Raw genomic sequence first — 19985 nt, forward strand, 5'->3', positions numbered from 1 at the left:
CGGTAGCAGAGAAAACAATCTATGACTTGGGTGACTGGAGTCTCTGACAATTTTATGGGCTTTCCTCTGACACTGCCTATTATATAGGTCTTGGACTGCAGGAAGCTTGGCCCCAGTGATGTACAGGGCCGTACGGACTACCCTGCCGAGCAGTTGCCATACAAGGCGGTGATGCAACCGGTCAGGATGCTCTTGATGGTGCAGTTGTAGAACTTTTTGAGGATCTGGGGACCCATGCCAAATCTTTTCAGTCTCCTGAGGGGAAAAGGTTTTGTCGTGCCCTCTTCACGACTGTCTTGGTGTGTTTGGACCATGATAGATCGTTGGTGATGTGGACACCTTTGATCACAGGATTTTTGTAAAGTTCATGCAGTCGACATTTAGGTGCAAGTCAGAAATATTTTATTACCACAATGCAACACACTTTGAAAGTCTTGACAGAAGTGATCAGCTCAAAAGCATCAAATCCATGATGCATTGTGGGTAAATGGTGATTGACTGATCTACAAATAGTCAGTCGGCTGCAATGTCGAACAAGCCCAATTTTGGTCCAATAATGCAACACAATAAAAAGCGGCTTGACAAAAGGGATCCGCTCAAACGCACCCATTAACATTCTTGAATTTGTCTTGAGTCTGAGGTCACTGGTATCCTTCTATCACAATAAAACTACAATTCCATACATGCCAGGCTGTAGACGTCATAACCAATTGCAAGAACCAACTTCCTGGTGGTAGAGTGCAGGATCAGCGTGGGATAAAAATAAAAATCTCCGTTAAGTGAGTATGTTAACTTAATTATACCACTGTTATATAGCCTTGATTTAAATAGTTGTCGCTGTGTCTACTGCGAAACTAGATCAAAGTTGCTAGGGCGATGAGGCGGTTTTATAATGCAAATAAGCTAGCTAAATACCTAACGCTAGCCTAATTGATTACAGACGCTAACTGACTTTATGTAGCTAACGGTTAGTGGCTAAGTTAATGTTAGTTGTAAAGAGGCAATCTGTCTTTTGCTTTTCCAGTACTAAAGTAATGTCTATTCAGTGCGTTGTGCATAGGCTATTTCATGCTCATGGAATAGCTCTTTTGGGCGTGGAACTATCTATGGTTGAGACTTTAAAATTACAGAGACAATTTGACTGTTTTTCACTTGTATACCAGTACACGGTAGGTCTAAAGTCCAGCATACAAGACATCCAATGTAAACATAACATTTGGTTAGATTTGAGAAGATGTCACCAGATTCTGAAGCTGTGTGTGGCTGTAGCAACAGAACCTAGGCTACTTCCATTTGACATTAAGTCATTTAGTAGAGGCTCTTATCCAGAGCAACTTACAATTAGTGCATTAATCTTAAGCTACCTAGGTGAGACCACATCATTCGTATAAAGTACATTTCCCCATAACAATTTATCAAAGTCAGTGCTAGTAGGAAAAGACAAGTGTGTTTATTTTGGGGGGAGTAGCAGCACCTGTTGGTGGGGAGTAAATTGTACCCAGTCAGCAGTTTAATGTTAAGCAGGGCAACAGTGTGTAGGCAGTGGCAATGTTTTGTTGCAAGCTTCTTATGTTTAAATAATAAACCTTCTCGTTCCAGGTTTGGGATTGGAGTTGCTGTTGGCGATCAGGATGATTGACGTGCGGGCGTGGGCGGAGTACCTGGTGGAATGGGCGGCCAAGGACCCGTACGGCTTTCTGACCACTGTCATCCTGGCGCTGACACCCCTCTTCATCGCCAGTGCCCTGTTGTCGTGGAAACTGGCCAAGATGATTGAGGTGCGCGACCGCGAACAGAAGAAGAAGCAGAAACGTCAGGAGAATATTGCCAAGGCCAAGAGGACCAAGAAAGACTGAGCTGTGGAGGGAGAAAGAATAGCTACAGTACACGGCTATGCTCAACACTCTTCACTTGCAACACTGCTCCCCCTCGCCTCCTCAACCCAGTCCGGTGCAGGACCACAGACCATCACTCCTGTCCAGTGTAGGAAGGATTGTAGGCCCGACATGGTGGCTGTACAGAGCTGAGAGGGAACTGTATAGACAGAGGAGGCTCATTTGATTGGGCTATCAGCATGTAAACTGGGATTGTCTGATTATGGTGGTGTTGCAGTACTTAGCATTCCATTTGGAACAACTCCACTCCAATGATTTCATTAACTACTTTGTTTTTCTCCATTTTAAATGACTTATTACATTTCTGAATCACTTGCTTGTTTTTATTAAATGAAGTTCTAAATAAAATACGCTTGTATTTCTTGCAAAACATAATTCCCCATAACCCTGCCTGTATGACACTTCATTGAAAACGGTTGAGTTCCAACCCGACTTGATGCGCAGGCATTGCACTGCATCAACCAATGGTTGTATGTCGTCAACTGTTCAGTCGGGTGTAGACTGCTATATCATAGCTGCTAATTAAACACCTATCCAATCATTTTGAGAACTGGCAGGAGTCTGGTATGGACTCGGGCAGGAACTCGACCAAGATGTGCTCCAGGTTGTTTTCATGCATGGGCTTCATTTAGTTAAAAATAATATTTGGTTAAAAGGTTTGTGCTGTCTGATGGGGTGTATATCATACCACATATGTAAAGCCATGAAAAAAAACCTTGTCACACTGAAAATATTTAATATATGTATGCCATTTTGGCAAACACTAGATCCAAATCAACTTACAATAGTGTGTGCATGCCTTTTTGTATGGGTGGCCCCAGCGGGAATCAAACCCACCATTATGACATTGCGATCACCATGATCTACCAACTGAGAAACACCGTACCACCTACTTGCCAGCACTTACATCACATCCCAGTTTGCTCAAGCCTGGTAGTTTAATTTACAATCCACAAAAAATCTAATATACCTTGATTACAACACAACTCGTATACAAAGCCTTTACAGTTTAGTTGGAGAGATCAGAAAATGTGTCTTCCACACCCCATGAATGCCACACACTATATCAAGTATTCCCTGATTCAATGCAATAAAAGGTTTTTCCATGTAGGAGCTGAGAGCTCCCATTAGTTTACATGTCTATTGTTGTATTCATTACTGCAAACCGTAATAACACGCGTTGCAGTGGAAACCGCATATGTCAAATTTGTTTGAAATGACCGGTTTCCATTGCCAAGCATTTTGTTAAAGTGTGCACTAATGAATACGATCCAGTCCACCTTCCAGCCCCAAGTTCCCTGTACTAAAGGAGAGGGATTATGAAGCTTCCTTCCCATCATCCTTCCTCTACCTTGCTGCTTTCAATTGACCAGTCTTTTCAGGTGGGTCACTGAACAATGGTGCCAAGGATGGAAGGAAGCCTGTGAAGGTCTATTACTGTATTGTGTGTGTACCAGTGTGCGTTAGGTACCAGTATCACTATACTCAGAAGTATCATGCCAAGGAAATAAGGAACCAAACATAAGCAGACATTTCTTAAGTTTCAGGTTCACACAACAACAGGTTTTAAAAGACCATAGAGTTCAGACTGCTTCGGGTTTTATGTTTTACCCTGGAAAATCCAGTATCGTGGTGTCGCAATACTGGTGTGGTGACCCAGTTAGTGTGTGTGTATTTCTTGGCTGCGGATGTCCAGGAGCCAGGCTGGAATGTGTTAGCTGTACTGACATGCTCCTCGCTGGTCTCTGGCTGGCCGAAGCTGAAGGCGGCGTGGCCCTCGGCTATGGTCTGATGGCCCCAGCTGAAGGCGGCGTGGCCCTCGGCTATGGTCTGATGGCCCCAGCTGAAGGCGGCGTGGCCCTCGGCTATGGTCTGATGGCCCCAGCTGAAGGCGGCGTGGCCCTCGGCTATGGTCTGAGCAGGCCAGGCCACCAGCCCTTCCTCGTACTCCTTAGGAAGCAGCTCTCTCTCTCCTCCACCTCCCTCGCCTTGCCTTTTGTGTGCTCTCTGTAGTTCTGGTTCCTCACCAGCTACTGTGAAGGGTATACACACACACAGATTTAATATCAGAGGTAAAACCAAGGTTTTTGAACAGACTCTTTTTGAGGGGATAGTTAGTCCTCTAACAACTCATCCATAAGAGCTCAACCCTAAAGCTACTGTCCAGTCCATGGTGTTAGTTTTGCCTTGGCAGAGCCAGAGAGCCATGGCCAGGGAGGGATGCCTGGACTTGTTGCTGTTGTGTGTTGGCAGCAGAACTAGCAGGCTGTGAAGGGAGAGGGGAGACCAGGGCCAAACAGCCCTGCTTTGGGGAGCGAGGCGAGCATATTGAATCGCTTTTCCAGCCTGTTAATGACAGGATTTAATCCAATCAATTTATGTCAACTTGGACAGGGACAAAATTAAGCGTTAAGGAAGGGGGGGCATAAAGTGCCAGGGGAGCGGTTTTGGCTACACCACTGTCCAGCTGTGGATGACTGCGCTGGGCAGACAGTACGCAGAAAATTGGAATAGAATGTTCTGGCAACACTGAGGTAGGAACGGCATTGGCCATTGGCATGGAGTATACAGAGAGGGGCTGCCTGGGTATTAGCCTTGTAGAGGCTTTCCCATAACCTCCATGTTTGAGAATAGGAAAGTTAGCAGGCTAACTCTTTGATCCTGTTCTGTGACGTAGGCCTAGCCCTTGACGTCTAGCTATGGGTCCTGGTCTAAAGTAATGCACCACATAGGGAATAGGGTGCAATTTGGGACACCACCAAAATGAGAAGTGTGACGGTTGAGCCCATAGAGATAGATAGAGGGCTCATCATTGTATCTGTGCCATTATAGTGTCTGTGACAGCATGGGCAGCGCCATTGAGGCAATCTCCCTTTTGAAGTAGTCAATTATCTTCTTCACGATTGGCTGATCCTTCCTGATGACCCTGTTGGACATGACTCCAACAGGGTCACCAGGAGGGATCAGACAATGAAGTTGAAAGTCCCACCCAGTTGACTACATTAAAATGGTGGAAGTCCTCAATGGTGCTACCCATGCTAACACAGCCTTTTGGCCACTAGAGGCCTCTATCATTCTCTATGATTTACTCCCACCACCCACAACCTGTCCCATCTTCTGCCAAACAGACAGACGGAAACAGAAAGACAGAGCTATTTACTCAACACCCGTCCTCCAATATTTCCTGGCTCTGTTGAAAATTGAGAAAAACCTAAACAAAGTGTTTCTCCTAGACTCTTCCCTCCCCATACCAAGTCCCCAAGAGCTCCCACAAACACAGCAGGGGTACGTACTTCAGTGGAGGGAGGCTGCTTCCTTGCTTCCTGGAGAAGGGAACAGACAGACGAGAGTTAGAACACACACCCCACTGCACAAACAAAATGAACAGTTACCGGCCATTTACACTATACAAGCAGCACTCGCTTGGCCACGCTAGCCTCGCCCTCATGTGGGTGCTACGTATCAACAGCCATTGTCAGTCAATCCAGCAGGGGTTGAAAGCTATGGTCAGTCGCATCGCAGAGGATTTGAATAAAGTTCAGCATTCCCTAATTTTGGTCCGGCCCTGTTCAGCTCCCTTGCCCATGCTCGCATCGCTCAACGGTCCCCCGCCCACTCCGCTTCTCTCGCTTTCCTTCCATTGAAAGGGAACAGCTTCCGATGTTTCACCGCGCGATGCCGCTTCATAGTGTAAACGGTCCGTTACACTTGACATCCAATGTAACGGCATGGAATCACTTGTTTAACTGTGTAGTTAAAGTAACACAATATCTAACTAAATAGTAAGTGATCTGAACAGAATTTTGCCTGTTTCCTTTCTTTAGAATTCCAGTGTGATACATGACATGATAACAGCTAGAATATGGTATCTCTGTGATTTACCAGTCTAAGCAGAGAGGATACTGTAGTAATGTACACATTTAAACTACTATACAGCATAAAGAAAGAGACAGTAGATCTCTTCTACTCTGATCCTTGGATTAACCTCTCTCTCTCCATCTCTATCGCTCCCTCCTTCTCTAAAGCAAGTCAGAGACAGAGACCTTCTCCTATCTAGTTGTATGGAAAATGTAAACAGTTTTTGAGATTGTCAGATAGGGTGCCCATTTCTGAATAAATAGGTGATTCATGTTTGCTCTAGTACAGTTTGTTGTTGCCTAGCACTATTGTGTAATCTGTACTACAGTGGTATTCCGAGCCCCAGATTCACAGGTTCCTTGACTTAGACTGTACCATGGAGACTAGCAGGCATCCATATAGCATACAGCTAAAGTGTCAGTACCCCACCCAGAGATGTCCCCACATTACCATCCCACTCTGAGGATATGCTGCCTTCCAGGTACTCAAACTCTGTAGTATTAACCCCCACCACCATCCACTTGGCCCAGATGATCCACCCTGAGAAAACAATGAGAGAGAGAAAGAGAGATCATTTTTAAAACATCAATGCAGGAAAATAGACATGTAATCAAGTGCATAAAAAACAACCCACACAAACAGACAAACACAATTGAGATATCTCGCACACACACACACACACACACACACACACACACACACACACACACACACACACACACACACACACACACACACACACACACACACACACACACACACACACACACACACACACACACACACACACACACACACACACACACACACACACACACACACACACACGAGGGGTGACAGTGTTCTGACAGGCCATGGATGATTAGCTCGTGGCCCTCAGGCCTGCTCCTCAGATCTCTCAGAGTGTGTCCAAATCTGGGCTAAGCCTTATGTAAATCAGCCCCCTAACCCACCAACCACAGCCCCCCCCACCCCCCCACCCCCCACCCTCACTGACACCCTCATCTAATTGCAGCCCTCCGCTAACAATGCCCTCCAAATCAACGTCAAGCCGTATAGGAGACAAGAGAGGTTAGATATCACAGGCAACAGAAGAGAGATGAGCTGAGAGGAATACTAAAACCCTCTGTCCCATTCTGTATTCTACAGCGCTACTAGCAGGACCAACACCAATTATTTTGGGGGGAACTGCTGATTAAACAAGTCGAGCAGGCACAGTGACATCCAGATGAAGAGAGGGATGAAGGGATGGAGAGAAAATGATTGAGCAGTAAAGGTTCTCACAACATTCCTTAATGATGTCTGTTTCACATTCCTGTTTCACATGTGTGTGTGAGAGTGAGAGAGAGAGAGTGTGAGAGTATGCGAATGAGAGTGAGAGTGTCAGTGTGAGTGTGAGAGTGAGAGTTAGAGTGAGAGTGAGAGTGAGAGTGAGAGTGAGCGAGAGAGACGGTTTGGGCTCTACATTATGAATGTAGCGGCTAGAGAGAGATGATCTGTGGCGAATGCAATGCACATTTGCTGTTGTGAAGGATGAATGAATGGACAAGCTTCAAGCAACATTAATCTGTCAACATTCTATCACCGTTCCACTCCAGCCAAATCCATTAGTCTTCACAGAGCTGAAGACAGTGGACATTGACAAATGGCACCACTACACACACACACACACACACACACACACACACACACACACACACACACACACACACACACACACACACACACACACACACACACACACACACACACAGAGAGAGAGAGCGATCAGACTGATGAGCCTGCTGTTGGTCCAAGGATAACAGATAGATGTGACATGTGGATGGGTGAGGCAGTAGAGGACTATGTCCAACATACATGGCCTCTTCTCTTCATCTCCTTTCCTTCGTTTGCACGGATCGTAAGACACAGGACAGGTGAAAGCAATACGATTCAGGCCAAGTAGGTCTATTTGTTTCACCTGTCACATTTTCCATCACATCAGTGCAGATGAAGAAAAGGAGATGAGGAAAGGAAGAAGACGAGGAAAGCAGAAAACCTCGTAGGGTAAGAGTTGAGACCCCTGGTCTAGACCCCTGGTCTACAGTAGTTACTAAGCTATATAGACCCACTGCAGGGTAGCCTACATAGTAGCTGGGCCTATCAATTAGTTCAGCCTATGAGAAAAGAGATTGTATAATCGTTCTATTTGTTTACATGCATGTCTTTATCATTCAGCTTAGAGCAGCTTCATAGAAAAACCGCCAGGGCCTACAATTCAAACATAAGCCTGGCATCTCTAGGCAATACCAACAAATATATTAAAACAGGTAGTAAGCTAATTATAAACAGGTCTTATCCACATTTGCATTGGGTGTGTGTGGTGGAGGATAAATATATGGTGGAATTATCCTACAGTCCCTACAAGCGTTCTATTTAGCTAGTGCTTAGCTAGTGAGAATGAATAGAAGCAATCACTCCCTCTTTCTCTAACACATCTACCTCTCTCTCTCTCCAACTCCCTCCCTCTCTCTCTCCCTCTAACATGGTTTACATGTACATTTGACATTTTACTAATTTAGCAGATTCTCTTATCCAGAGTGATTTACAGGAGCAATTAGGGTTAAGTACCTTGCTCAAAGGCACATAGACAGAGTTTTCACCCAGTTGGCTCGGAGATTCAGTTACCGGGCCAACGGTCTTAACCGCTAGGCTACCTGCCACCATAGGCCCCCCCAGGCTCCCCTCGTCTTGCCTTGCATTGCAGGCATGACTAAATCCTTCCACCATGGCTTTTATCCTTGGATTTGAATAACAAATATGTACATATATATTTATGAAACAAGCCCATTCCTCCCACCACACTGAAACCCATGCCTACATGCACACACACACACACACACACACACACACACACACACACACACACACACACACACACACACACACACACACACACACACACACACACACACACACGCACACACGCGCGCACACACACACACGGGAGGTCCGTCTGTCCATCTGTCAGGGGTAAACCTCTCTCCACTGTCTGTTTCAGGGTAAACCTCTCTCCACTGTCTGTTTCAGGGTAAACCTCTCTCCACTGTCTGTTTCAGGGTAAACCTCTCTCCACTGTCTGTTTCAGGGTAAGATAATCGTATAAACATATTTTATTATAAACTCCATCCAATTACAGCTGCAACAGAACCCACAATCAAAACAGATCATCCTAAATAACTATGGTTTGATTTGATTTAATAGGGTCATCCCTTCTGAACATTTACCTTGTTGAAATACAAATACTCCTTCTGATAATACATAATACAGGCTATAATATAATAATGCACAACAATACTACCCAAACAGGCTCACAGAGGAGGAACAGTATAGGCTACACACACTGTTACATGTTCTTGTGCTTCACCAGAGAACCCATCATCACATGAAAAATGGATCTACGCCAGTTTTAAGAAAGGAGCATTCTGAGAAAATAACATGAAAAATCCCCCACAGTATTTCTGTCAGCCGTTTTCATCACAACCACCTCAGAGCGGAGCTCTCAGTCTCAACAAAGCATGCAGGCAGGCTACACACTGACTATGCCTACCTTTAGTGAATAGACTATATACCTTAGCCCATGGGCTAGGCAACCCTGGTCCTGGAGTGCTGCAGGCACTTCATATTTTTGATTTAACCGACCTGGTGAGTGGGGGAGGGGGTGTGAGGTGCTCTTTCTCTCAGCGGGACCATATGACAGGCCTGCCTCACCCACCCTCACCAGGGGGGCACACAGTCACCCATCACACACACACACACACACACACACACACACACACACACACACACACACACACACACACACACACACACACACACACACACACACACACACACACACACACACACACACACACACACACACACACACAGAAGGCCCAGATTAACCTGCAGGATGGGAGGGAGGACACAGTGCTGCTCACCATGAAGGACGAATGCAGCGCAGTGGAGAAGAGTGGAGAGGGGAAGGGGCCACGTACAGTCAGATGAAATCCCTCCTCATGAATATTGATGAGCCATCTCACCTGTCTGAGCGATTCATCTGCCAGGCTGCGATGAGACCAGGGGGAGGAGGGAGGAGCAGAAGGGAGGAGGGAGGAGGGGAACGGATGCTTGCTGTGGCAGTAGGAACAGCAGCCAGTCAGTGATTCTCCTCTGTTACGAGGGATGAGCTGTGTGTGCTCGTTGAACCCTGAACAGACCCTGTTAAACTCCATCACCTGCTTTAACACACCCCTATGCCTCCGCGTGCACGCACACGCACACACACGCACACACACACACCACCCACAGTCCCAGAGAGGTTCTACTGGCGGGGACCTTGCCCCTTAGTAATGCCAGCCACGGCACAAAACTGGGACAGTACTCTACAGGGCCGGCTCAAGCCTTTTGGGGCAAAATATTTTAGTGGCCACCCTCGACGGCGGAGAGACATTTTTTATTTTTAAAGTTAATTTCCTGCAAAAGGGTCAATGCAGATAGCTAAATAGTTAACCGGATATCTACCCGGACGAACTATTACCAAGCGGTGTTGGAGCCAGTCAAGATACTCTCAGTGGTGCAGCAGTATAACTTTTTGAGGATCTTGCAGGCTCATGCCAAATCATTTCAGCCTCCTGAATGGGAAGAGGCCTTTGTCGTGCCCTCTTTACGACTGTGTTGGTGTGTGTGGACCATGATAGATCCTTAGTGATGTGGACACAGAGGAATTCTCGACCCATTTCACTACAGCCCCTTTGATGTGAATGGGGGCATGCTCGGCCTTCCGTTTCCTGTAGTCAACTATCAGCTCCTTGGTCTTGCTGACGTTGGAGAGGTTGTTGTCTCTGACCTCCTCTCTTCAGGCTGTCTCATCGTTTTCGGTGATCAGGCCTACCACTGTTGTGTCTTCACGCAGTCGTGGGGGAACAGGGAGTAAAGGAGGGGACTGAGCACGCACCCGTTTTGAGGGTCAGCATGGTGGCTGTGTTGTTGCCTACCACCTAGGAGCGGCCCATTAGGAAGTCCAGGATCCAGGGGCAGAGGTAGGTGTTCAGTCCCATGGTCCTTAGCTTAGTGATAAGCTTGGAGGGCACTATGGTGTTGAACGCTGAGATGTAGTCAATGAATAGCATTCTCACAGGTGTTCCTCTTGTCCAGGTGGGAGAGTGCAGTGCGGAGTGCAATAGAGATTGCCTCATCTGTGGATCTGTTGGGGAGGTATGCAAATTGGAGTGGGTCCAGGGTGTCTGGGATGACGGTGTTGATGTGAGCCGTGACCCAACCTTTCAAAGCATTTCATGACTACAGATGTGAGTGCTATGGGGCGATATTCATTTACCTTGGCGTTCTTGGCCACAGGGATTATGGTGGTCTGCTTGAAACATGTAGGTATTACAGACTCAGCCAGGGACAGGTTGAAAATGTCAGTGAAGACACTTGCCAGCTGGTCAGCGCATGCTCTGAGTACGTATCCTGGTAATCCGTCTGGCCCTGCGGCTTTGTGAATGTTAACCTGTTTAAAGGTCTTACTCACATCGACTATAGAGAGCGTGATCACACAGTTGTCTGGAACAGCTGGTGCTCTCATGCATGGTTCAGTGTTGCTTGCCTTGAAGCGAGCATAGAAGGCATTTAGCTTGTCTGGTATGATTGCATCACTGGGCAGCTCGCGGCTGGATTTCCCTTTGTAATCCGTAATAGTTTGCAAGCCCTGACATAGCTGACGAGCGTCAGAGCCGGCATAGTAGGATACGATCTTAGTCCTGTATTGACGCTTTGCCTGTTTGATGGCTGTTCAGAGGTCGTAGCGGGATTTCTTATAAGTATCCCTATTCATTTCCCGTTCCTTGAAAGTGGCAACTCTAGCCTTTAGCTCAGTGCGGATGTTGCTGTAATCAATGGCTTCTGTATGGGATATGTACGTATGGTCATTGTTGGGACGACATCGTCGATGCACTTATTAATGAAGCTGGTGACTGATGTGGTGTACTCCTCAATGCCATAGAATGAATCCCGGAACATATTCCAGTCTGTGCTAGCGAAACAGTCCTGTGGCTTAGCATCCGCTTCATTGGACCACTTCCTTATTGGGTGCGTCACTGGTACTTCCTGTTTGAGTTTTTGCTTGTAAGCAGGAATCAGGAGGATAGAGTCATGGTCAGATTTTCCAAAAGGAGGACGAGAGAGAGCTTTGTATGCGATTCTGTGTGGGAGTAAAGTTGATCTAGAGTTTCTTACCCAATGCTGCCGTTCTGTTCTGCCGATGCATAGAAAAATAGCTAGATGTATATTATCCATGTCCCAGCCACGACTCTGAGGAACAGGATATTTCAGTTCTTCAGGTCCCGTTGATAGGATAGTCTCGAACGGAGCTTGTCCAGTTTGTTCTCCAGTGATCATTTATCTACTCGCCGACGTAGTTATGTCAGGGTGCCCGCATGTCGGCCTCTCTTGCACTGTCTCTTTCTCTTCCAAGTCTCTAAGATTAGGGCCTGATCCCGGGTAAGTAGTATGTCCTGCGCCGCAGACTCGAAGTAGAAATCTTCATCCAAATTTTCGGTCAAAGGAAACGATGGAGGAAATGTTATGTACAAAAAAATAGCTAAGATCAGTGTAAAAAAAACAAAATTGCATAATTGTTTATGAGCCGTAAAGCGGTAGCTATCCATTCCAGTGCCATTCTTTCCTGGGCATGTGCCCTGATAGATAGCTGGCTAGACTAACTTAGCAATCTAAAAATTGTTAGCTGACATGGCTAATTGAATGACTGTGAAAAACTGCTGATGCAAAACCAAATATCTGAATTGCACCTTGTGTATTCTACTATTCTAACTCTTAACAGTTATTTGAGAACTCAACTGAGTTCACCATTTTTTTTATTTTTTTATTATTAACATCTATCCATCCATCCAGGCAGCACTCCAAATCTTGAATTTAAAAGAGAAAAAAAAGTTGTCACCAAATGTTATATATTTTATTGTTCATTTTTTTTCAGAAATCCTGACCAGGACCTTTCTCCTGCCTTAGCTGTGTGCTGGCTGTCGAGAGAGAGTCCTGTCCTGTCTAAACCCTCTGTATGGCAATGGACAGCTTCATGAAGACAGAGTGATCTGATAAGGAGAAGAAATACAGGTGCCGCCCCACCTCACCCACCCAGTCTGCCAGCTAGTGTAGTATAGGTTACCCTACCCCCTAGTACCCTACCCTACCCCCTAGTACCCTACGTTACCCACACCTTCCCCTCAATATCCTCCCTGGAAAAAGTTGCTACAAGGGGCAGTTGCCATGGTGACTGCTTTGCCCTGACAGGATGAGGTTTGATGGTTGTAACTAACAGTGAGTGATCAGGAAAACAAAGAAAAGCAGGGAAAAGAAGACATTGGTTTTAGAGGTAGGTCAGTTTCATGTCTGTGTTCATATTTGAACTCACAGTGTGAGTTCAAATATGTGGCTCAGTTGGTAGAGCATGGTGTTTGCAACGCCAGCATGGTGTGTGCAACGCCAGGGTTCTGGGTTCGATTCCCATGGGGGGCCAGTACGAAGAAAAAAAAATGCATGCAATGAAATGTACACATTCACTACTTTAAGTCGCTCTGGATGAGAGCGTCTGCTAAATGACTAAAATGTAGTATATATATTGTGACCTCAGGCTGGTTTCACAAGCCTAGAAAATGTCAGAAAAGCACAAACACACAGACACTAAGGCTTGCACACTCAACATTGGTGTATAAGTGCTTAAGACATGGTTTACAAGGAAGTACACACATACTTTTCAGTCAGATAAATAGCCTAGATTATGATGCAACCTTCACATGTAATCTGTAGTGGTGAGCTCCGCTCCGAAGCAGCCTGTAGTGTCATTGTTCACCTAATAACACTCTCTAAAGGCAGTCGGTATCATTCACCCCTCCAACCACTGCGTCTTACTGTTATGTTGTTGTGGAACATGGACTATACAGCAGGTAGTGAAGCCAGTCTTGTATGGTTACTGACCTCTTTCTCACTCTGAGCTGTATGTTGCTTCTCCCTCCCAGCACATGATGTCCATGAAGAGAGCTGCCCACCCCTTTCTATTCTCCTACAACCATCACACCATTCAACTAACCCCTCTCTTTCTGCTTCCTTTACCTTCCCTCTATCTGTCAGCTTGCCCCCTCACTCTCTCTCTCTGTACTCATCCGTGTCCTCCAGCCTCTCATTTCATCCTCTATCTGTCAGCATGCCCCCCCTCTCTGTACTCATCCGTGTCCTCCAGCCTCTCATTTCATCCTCTATCTGTCAGCTTGCCCCCTCACTCTCTCTCTCTGTACTCATCCGTGTCCTCCAGCCTCTCATTTCATCCTCTATCTGTCAGCATGCCCCCCCCCCTCTGTACTCATCCGTGTCCTCCAGCCTCTCATTTCATCCTCTATCTGTCAGCATGCCCCCCCCTCTCTCTATACTCATCCGTGTCCTCCAGCCTCTCATTTCATCCTCTATCTGTCAGCATGCCCCCTCACTCTCTCTCTCTGTACTCATCCGTGTCCTCCAGCCTCTCATTTCATCCTCTATCTGTCAGCATGCCCCCCCCTCTCTGTACTCATCCGTGTCCTCCAGCCTCTCATTTCATCCTCTATCTGTCAGCATGCCCCCCCCTCTCTGTACTCATCCGTGTCCTCCAGCCTCTCATTTCATCCTCTATCTGTCAGCATGCCCCCCCCTCTGTACTCATCCGTGTCCTCCAACCTCTCATTTCATCCTCTATCTGTCAGCATGCCCCCCCTCTCTGTACTCATCCGTGTCCTCCAGCCTCTCATTTCATCCTCTATCTGTCAGCATGCCCCCCCCTCTGTACTCATCCGTGTCCTCCATCCTCTCATTTCATCCTCTATCTGTCAGCATGCCCCCCCCCTCTCTCTGTACTCATCCGTGTCCTCCAACCTCTCATTTCATCCTCTATCTCTCAGCATGCCCCCCCTCTCTCTGTACTCATCCGTGTCCTCCAACCTCTCATTTCATCCTCTATCTGTCAGCATGCCCCCCCTCTCTGTACTCATCCGTGTCCTCCAGCCTCTCATTTCATCCTCTATCTGTCAGCATGCCCCCCCCTCTGTACTCATCCGTGTCCTCCATCCTCTCATTTCATCCTCTATCTGTCAGCATGCCCCCCCCCTCTCTCTGTACTCATCCGTGTCCTCCAACCTCTCATTTCATCCTCTATCTCTCAGCATGCCCCCCCTCTCTCTGTACTCATCCGTGTCCTCCAACCTCTCATTTCATCCTCTATCTGTCAGTATCCCCCCTTCTCTCTATTTCTCCCTCTCTTCCGCCACATCATCATTTCATCCTTTCTGTCAGTAATCCTCCCTCTCTCCCCCTACCGTCTCATTTCACCCTCTCTGTTAGAATTCCCTGTGTATCTCTCTCCCTCTATCTCTCTCCCTGTATCTCTCAGCCTGTCTGTTTTATGAGAATACTGTGAATTCAATAAGCAGAGAAGGTTTGAGAAGGGGAGGAGGGGAGGAGGCTGCCTGTCTTTTCTGTCCGACCTATTCTGACAGACAGAAGTGTAAAGCCCTATCAGTCCAGAACTAATCTAACTGACAACAGAGTGAAGCCAGCCAGCTCCGTGCAGCACATAGCTCAACTGGAAAACATCATCTAAATAGCCTTATTTGTTTTCTCTCTCTCCACACAAAAAGTCTCTCCATCTTCAATCCCCTGTTGAAATAGTGGACTCCTGGATTAGACTAGGTCGTCTCTATTGGTGAAGAAATAACCATTAAGGCCAGCCTACAGCATAGCCTACGTAGCCTACATGCTACCACATCTACTGAGCCACACTCATACAGGCCTGTCTAATATAGCTCTTTTCTGTCAATCATGTTCTTTTGGGGCAGGACCAAAGGAGAGGGCAAACCAATGAGAGAAGCTTGTCAGAACTGGCTTCACAGGAAATACACAAGGTTCAGTCAAATATATGAACTTCAATTTACTTCTGTGGTCATAATGTAGGCCTACTCCTAATGCATTTGTAATACAGCCAAGTTATTAACTCTGAGCCAGTTCCTATAAAAGAACACTTACGGCCATATCAGGATAACATAGCTAGCTGCTAGATGAAATGTAGTTTATGAAAGATCAATAAGGAAGGTTGGTCTGAATGCTCATTTAACTTCATCCAGTCAGGATAACATAACACTTTTGTTTCCTATTCTAAGGGCATAATGGGTGTGACTAGAAACTTATCACTGTCAGCATAGCCTCCTGTTCCTTCTCCTCTTTCCTGTTAGACCTGTGTGGAATGTCATTCACTATTTACCTCATTACCTACACTACCGTTCAAAAGTTTCGGGTCACTTAGAAATGTTCTTGTTTTTTAAAGAAAAGCAAATTTTTGGTCCATTAAAATAACATCAAATTGATAAGAAATACTTTGTAGATATTGTTAATGTTGTGAAGGACTATTGTAGCTGGAAATTGGTGATTTGTAATGGAATATCTACATAGACGTACAGAGGCCCATTATCAGCAACCATCACTCCTGTGTTCCAGTGGCACGTTGTGTTAGCTAATCCAAGTTTATCATTTTAAAAGGCTAATTGATCATTAGAAAACCCTTTTGCAATTATGTTAGCACAGCTGAAAAATGTTGGCCTTCTTTAGACTAGTTGAATATCTGGAGCATCAGCATTTGTGGGTTCGATTACAGGCTCAAAATGGCCAGAAACAAAGAACTTTCTTCTGAAACTCATCAGTCTATTTTTGTTCTGAGAAATGAAGGCTATTCCATGTGAGAAATAGCCAAGAAACTGAAGATCTCGTACAATGCTGTGTACTACTCCCTTCACAGAACAGCGCAAACTGTCTCTAACCAAAATATAAAGAGGAGTGGGAGGCCCAACTGGGGTGCCCAACTGAGCAAGAGGACAAGTACATTAGTGTCTAGTTTGAGAAACAGACGCCTCACAAGTCCTCAACTTGCAGCTTCATTAAATAGTACCAGCAAAACACCAGTCTCAACATCAACAGTGAAGAGGCGACTCCGGGATGCTGGCCTTCTAGGCAGAGTTCCTTTGTCCAGTGTCTGTGTTCTTTTGCCCATCTTAATCTTTTATTTTTATTGGCCAGTCTGAGATATGGCTTTTTCTTTGCAACTCTGCCTAAAAGGCCAGCATCCTGGAGTCGTCTCTTTGGAGTATTTGGCTGCTCTAACAAGGCAGGAAAGACAACAGGGAAAAAAACATGTTTACAGATTCCCTGCAATCATGAAACACCATTGGTGACAGCAAGACTCAAGAACTGTCAGAAAAGCGAATACATTTTTTTGCCTGTCAAGACCTGAACCCAGGCAGCTGTCAAAACAGGGTTTGCTATTATAATTTAATCACTGGGAAATAAAGTCTGATCGATTTCGAGTTTAGTTTTGCAGTTATGCTAAACAGGTGTTAACAACAACACTAAATTAGCCAAAATTAGCTCGCTCAATAACTTGTAGTCTAGCTATTAGCATGTGTCGCGTGAGTTTTTTCACCATTGAAATTCCCCTTTATAACAAAGGATTGTATGCCTCTATCATTGCATTTGCAGATTAATGTAAGCCTACTATTCCTAATATGATGAGTAGATTGGATAGTGATAATTTAGGTTATTAATAAGTGTGCAGTAGCATAGGTTTATAGGCTGTCAGATACATTTCTTTCCTTTGCACAGAAGAAATGTGGCCTTTGATAAACATTTCATGCAATTCTACTACACTTTATATGACTGGAGACATTAGCAGAATCTTTTTTAATGCGATGGTAGTCTAGGCCTACTCTGACACTGACAACAGATCAACCAAAACGACCTCGTCTTGAAAGAAACCAAGTATTCTAGGAAAAAGGGTCATAGCTAAAAGGGATATATATAGCTTTTGTCAAATTAACGTAGAAAGTTATATTTTTGCATTTTAGCTAAACATAACTTTTTTTCCAAACCTGCTAAATTATCCTAATCTACTATGAAATGTCAAATATTACTTTAATTTGACAAAAGCTGGAAACCTTCTAGCCATGACTGTGAAAAGGGGAGAAGCAAATTGTACAATAAGACGTCCATATAGCCTGAAGGACATTATTATCCAATACAACTCCAACACAATGATAATTTGATGACTTCATTGATGAGGGAAGATGTATGGACATTACAGCATAGGACAAAGGCCTCGATGAGATAACACATCAGGTTGTCCTAACTATTGGTTGTCCAAGCCCAACAATAGATGTAATCTTTATTTAACACTAAAACACCTTGAATGAATTTTAAACAACCTAACACATAAGAGGCCTGATAGTTTAGGTGACCTGAAGAAGACACCCATGTAGACTGCATTCCCACTGTGAAAATGAACAATGCTGCAGCAGCATCAGTCCTTTTTCAGATATGAAAGGAGACATCCCTCAGTTATACGAGATGGTTGTCATAGGCTGGGCTTCGGACAATCTGAATGATTCTGTTGTGTCATTTACGTAGAGAGCACCTTCACCTTGTCATCATGACAAAAGTGCTGCCTTAAACTATTAATATATGTAATGTAATTTGGGACGTGTAAAAGACAATTGTTGAGATTGTAAACATACTGTACTTTAATAATAGACTATTGTTGTATAGGTGAAATGAAAGGTATTTTGTAATCTCTGTTTTACCTAGCCCCATTTAATAAAAATATTTATTATAGCCCAACTATTGTCTTTCTTTTACAATTTAAACACATTTAGCATAGACAATGTAATTGTTGTGGTAGTTTTAGGCAAACCATCTTCATTATCACAGCGGCAACTCCAAGAGCCACTCAGACCTTCTGGGGAAAAAAAGTATCTGGCATTGAACTTGGTTGTAGTTGTATGTTTTGAGCTAAGGACCCCATCATCTCCTGCTTCAAGACATCAAGACACCGCCGAGATTACAAGGGTTGGATTTGCACTAAACAATTCCATGTCAGCACAAGGCATGTACAAAATCCAGTATAATCATTAGCCTCATACATTGTCTACTGGTATCGTTTTTAAAATGAGAACATATAGCTGAACAATGCAAACAATGTGTGAGTTAACCTATTCTCTAACAGTAGCAAACATTATATTAGCAGCTCATTTGAGTTAGCTAGCTAATAATACATCATTTTTTATGTATATTTTGGGATGTATTTACAGTGCCTTCAGAACGTTTTCAGACCCCTTGACTTTTTCCACATTTTGTTAGGTTACAGCCTTATTCTAATTCAATCTTATTCTTTCATCAATCTACACACAGTACCGCATATCGACAGAGCAAAAACTGTTTTTTAGAAATGTTTGCTAACTAAAAAAAAATATATATATATTACATTTACTTAAGTATTCAGACTCTCTACTCAGTACTTTGTTCAAGCACCTTTACAGCCTCGAGTCTTCTTGGGTATGACGCTAGGCTTGGCACACCTGTATTTGGGGAGTTTCTTCCATTCTTCTCTGCAGATCCTCTCAAGCTGTCAGGTTGGATGGGGAGTGTTGCTGCACAGCTATTTTCAGGTCTCTCCAGAGATGTTTGATCAGGTTTAAGTCCAGGCTCTGGCTGGGCCACTCAAGGACATTCAGATTCTTATCCCAAAGCCACTCCTGTGTTGTCTTGGCTGTGTGCTTAGGGTCATTGTCCTGTTAGAAGGTGAACCTTTTCCCCAGACTAAGGTCCTGAGCGCTCTGGAGCAGGTTTTCATCAAGGATCTCTCTGTACTTTACTCCGTTCATCTTTGCCTCGATCCTGACTAGTCTCTCAGTCCCTGCCGCTGAAAAACATCCACACAGCATGATTCTGCCACCACCATGCTTCACCGTAGGGATGGTGCCAGGTTGCCCTCCAGATGTGATGCTTGGCATTCAGAGTTCAATCTTGGTTTCATCAGACCAGAGCATCTTGTTCTCATGGTCTGATAGTCTTTAAGTGCCGTTTGGCAAATTCCAAGCGGGCTGTCATGTGCCTTTTACTGAGGAGAGGCTTTTGTCTGGCCACTCTACCATAAAGGCCTGATTGGTAGAGTACTACAGAGATGGTTGTCCTTCTGGAAGGTTCTCCCATCACCACAGAGGAACTCTGGAGCTCTGTCAGAGTGACCATCGGGTTCTTGATCACCTCCCTGATTAACGCCCTTCTCCCCGATTGCTGTTTGGCCAGGTGGCCAGCTCTAGGAAGAGTCTTGGTGGTTCCAAACTTCTT

General features: G+C 45.1%; 1 protein-coding gene across 2 annotated transcripts; it reads left to right on the top strand.

The window, feature by feature from the left end:
• The first annotated feature begins 675 nt into the window (after window positions 1–675).
• Window positions 676–2243, top strand: LOC106580593 (small integral membrane protein 15). Of its 2 annotated transcripts, none has more exons than XM_014161834.2 (2): window positions 676–779; window positions 1600–2243. In XM_014161834.2, exon 2 carries the CDS (start codon window positions 1632–1634, stop codon window positions 1854–1856), a length of 225 nt encoding a protein of 74 aa, XP_014017309.1. In that variant the 5' UTR covers window positions 676–779; window positions 1600–1631; the 3' UTR covers window positions 1857–2243. The 2 variants fall into 2 exon arrangements, with proteins under 2 accessions (XP_014017309.1, XP_014017310.1); XM_014161835.2 differs by having other exon boundaries at window positions 689–783.
• Window positions 2244–19985: the final 17742 nt, after the last annotated feature.

This window comes from Salmo salar, chromosome ssa20 (assembly GCF_905237065.1).
Source record: "Salmo salar chromosome ssa20, Ssal_v3.1, whole genome shotgun sequence".
NCBI lineage: Eukaryota > Metazoa > Chordata > Actinopteri > Salmoniformes > Salmonidae > Salmo > Salmo salar.

Excerpts from the sequence above, each read along its gene's own strand:
- LOC106580593 (XM_014161834.2), top strand. The coding sequence starts at position 1,632 with ATGATTGACGTGCGGGCGTGGGCGGAGTACCTGGTGGAATGGGCGGCC.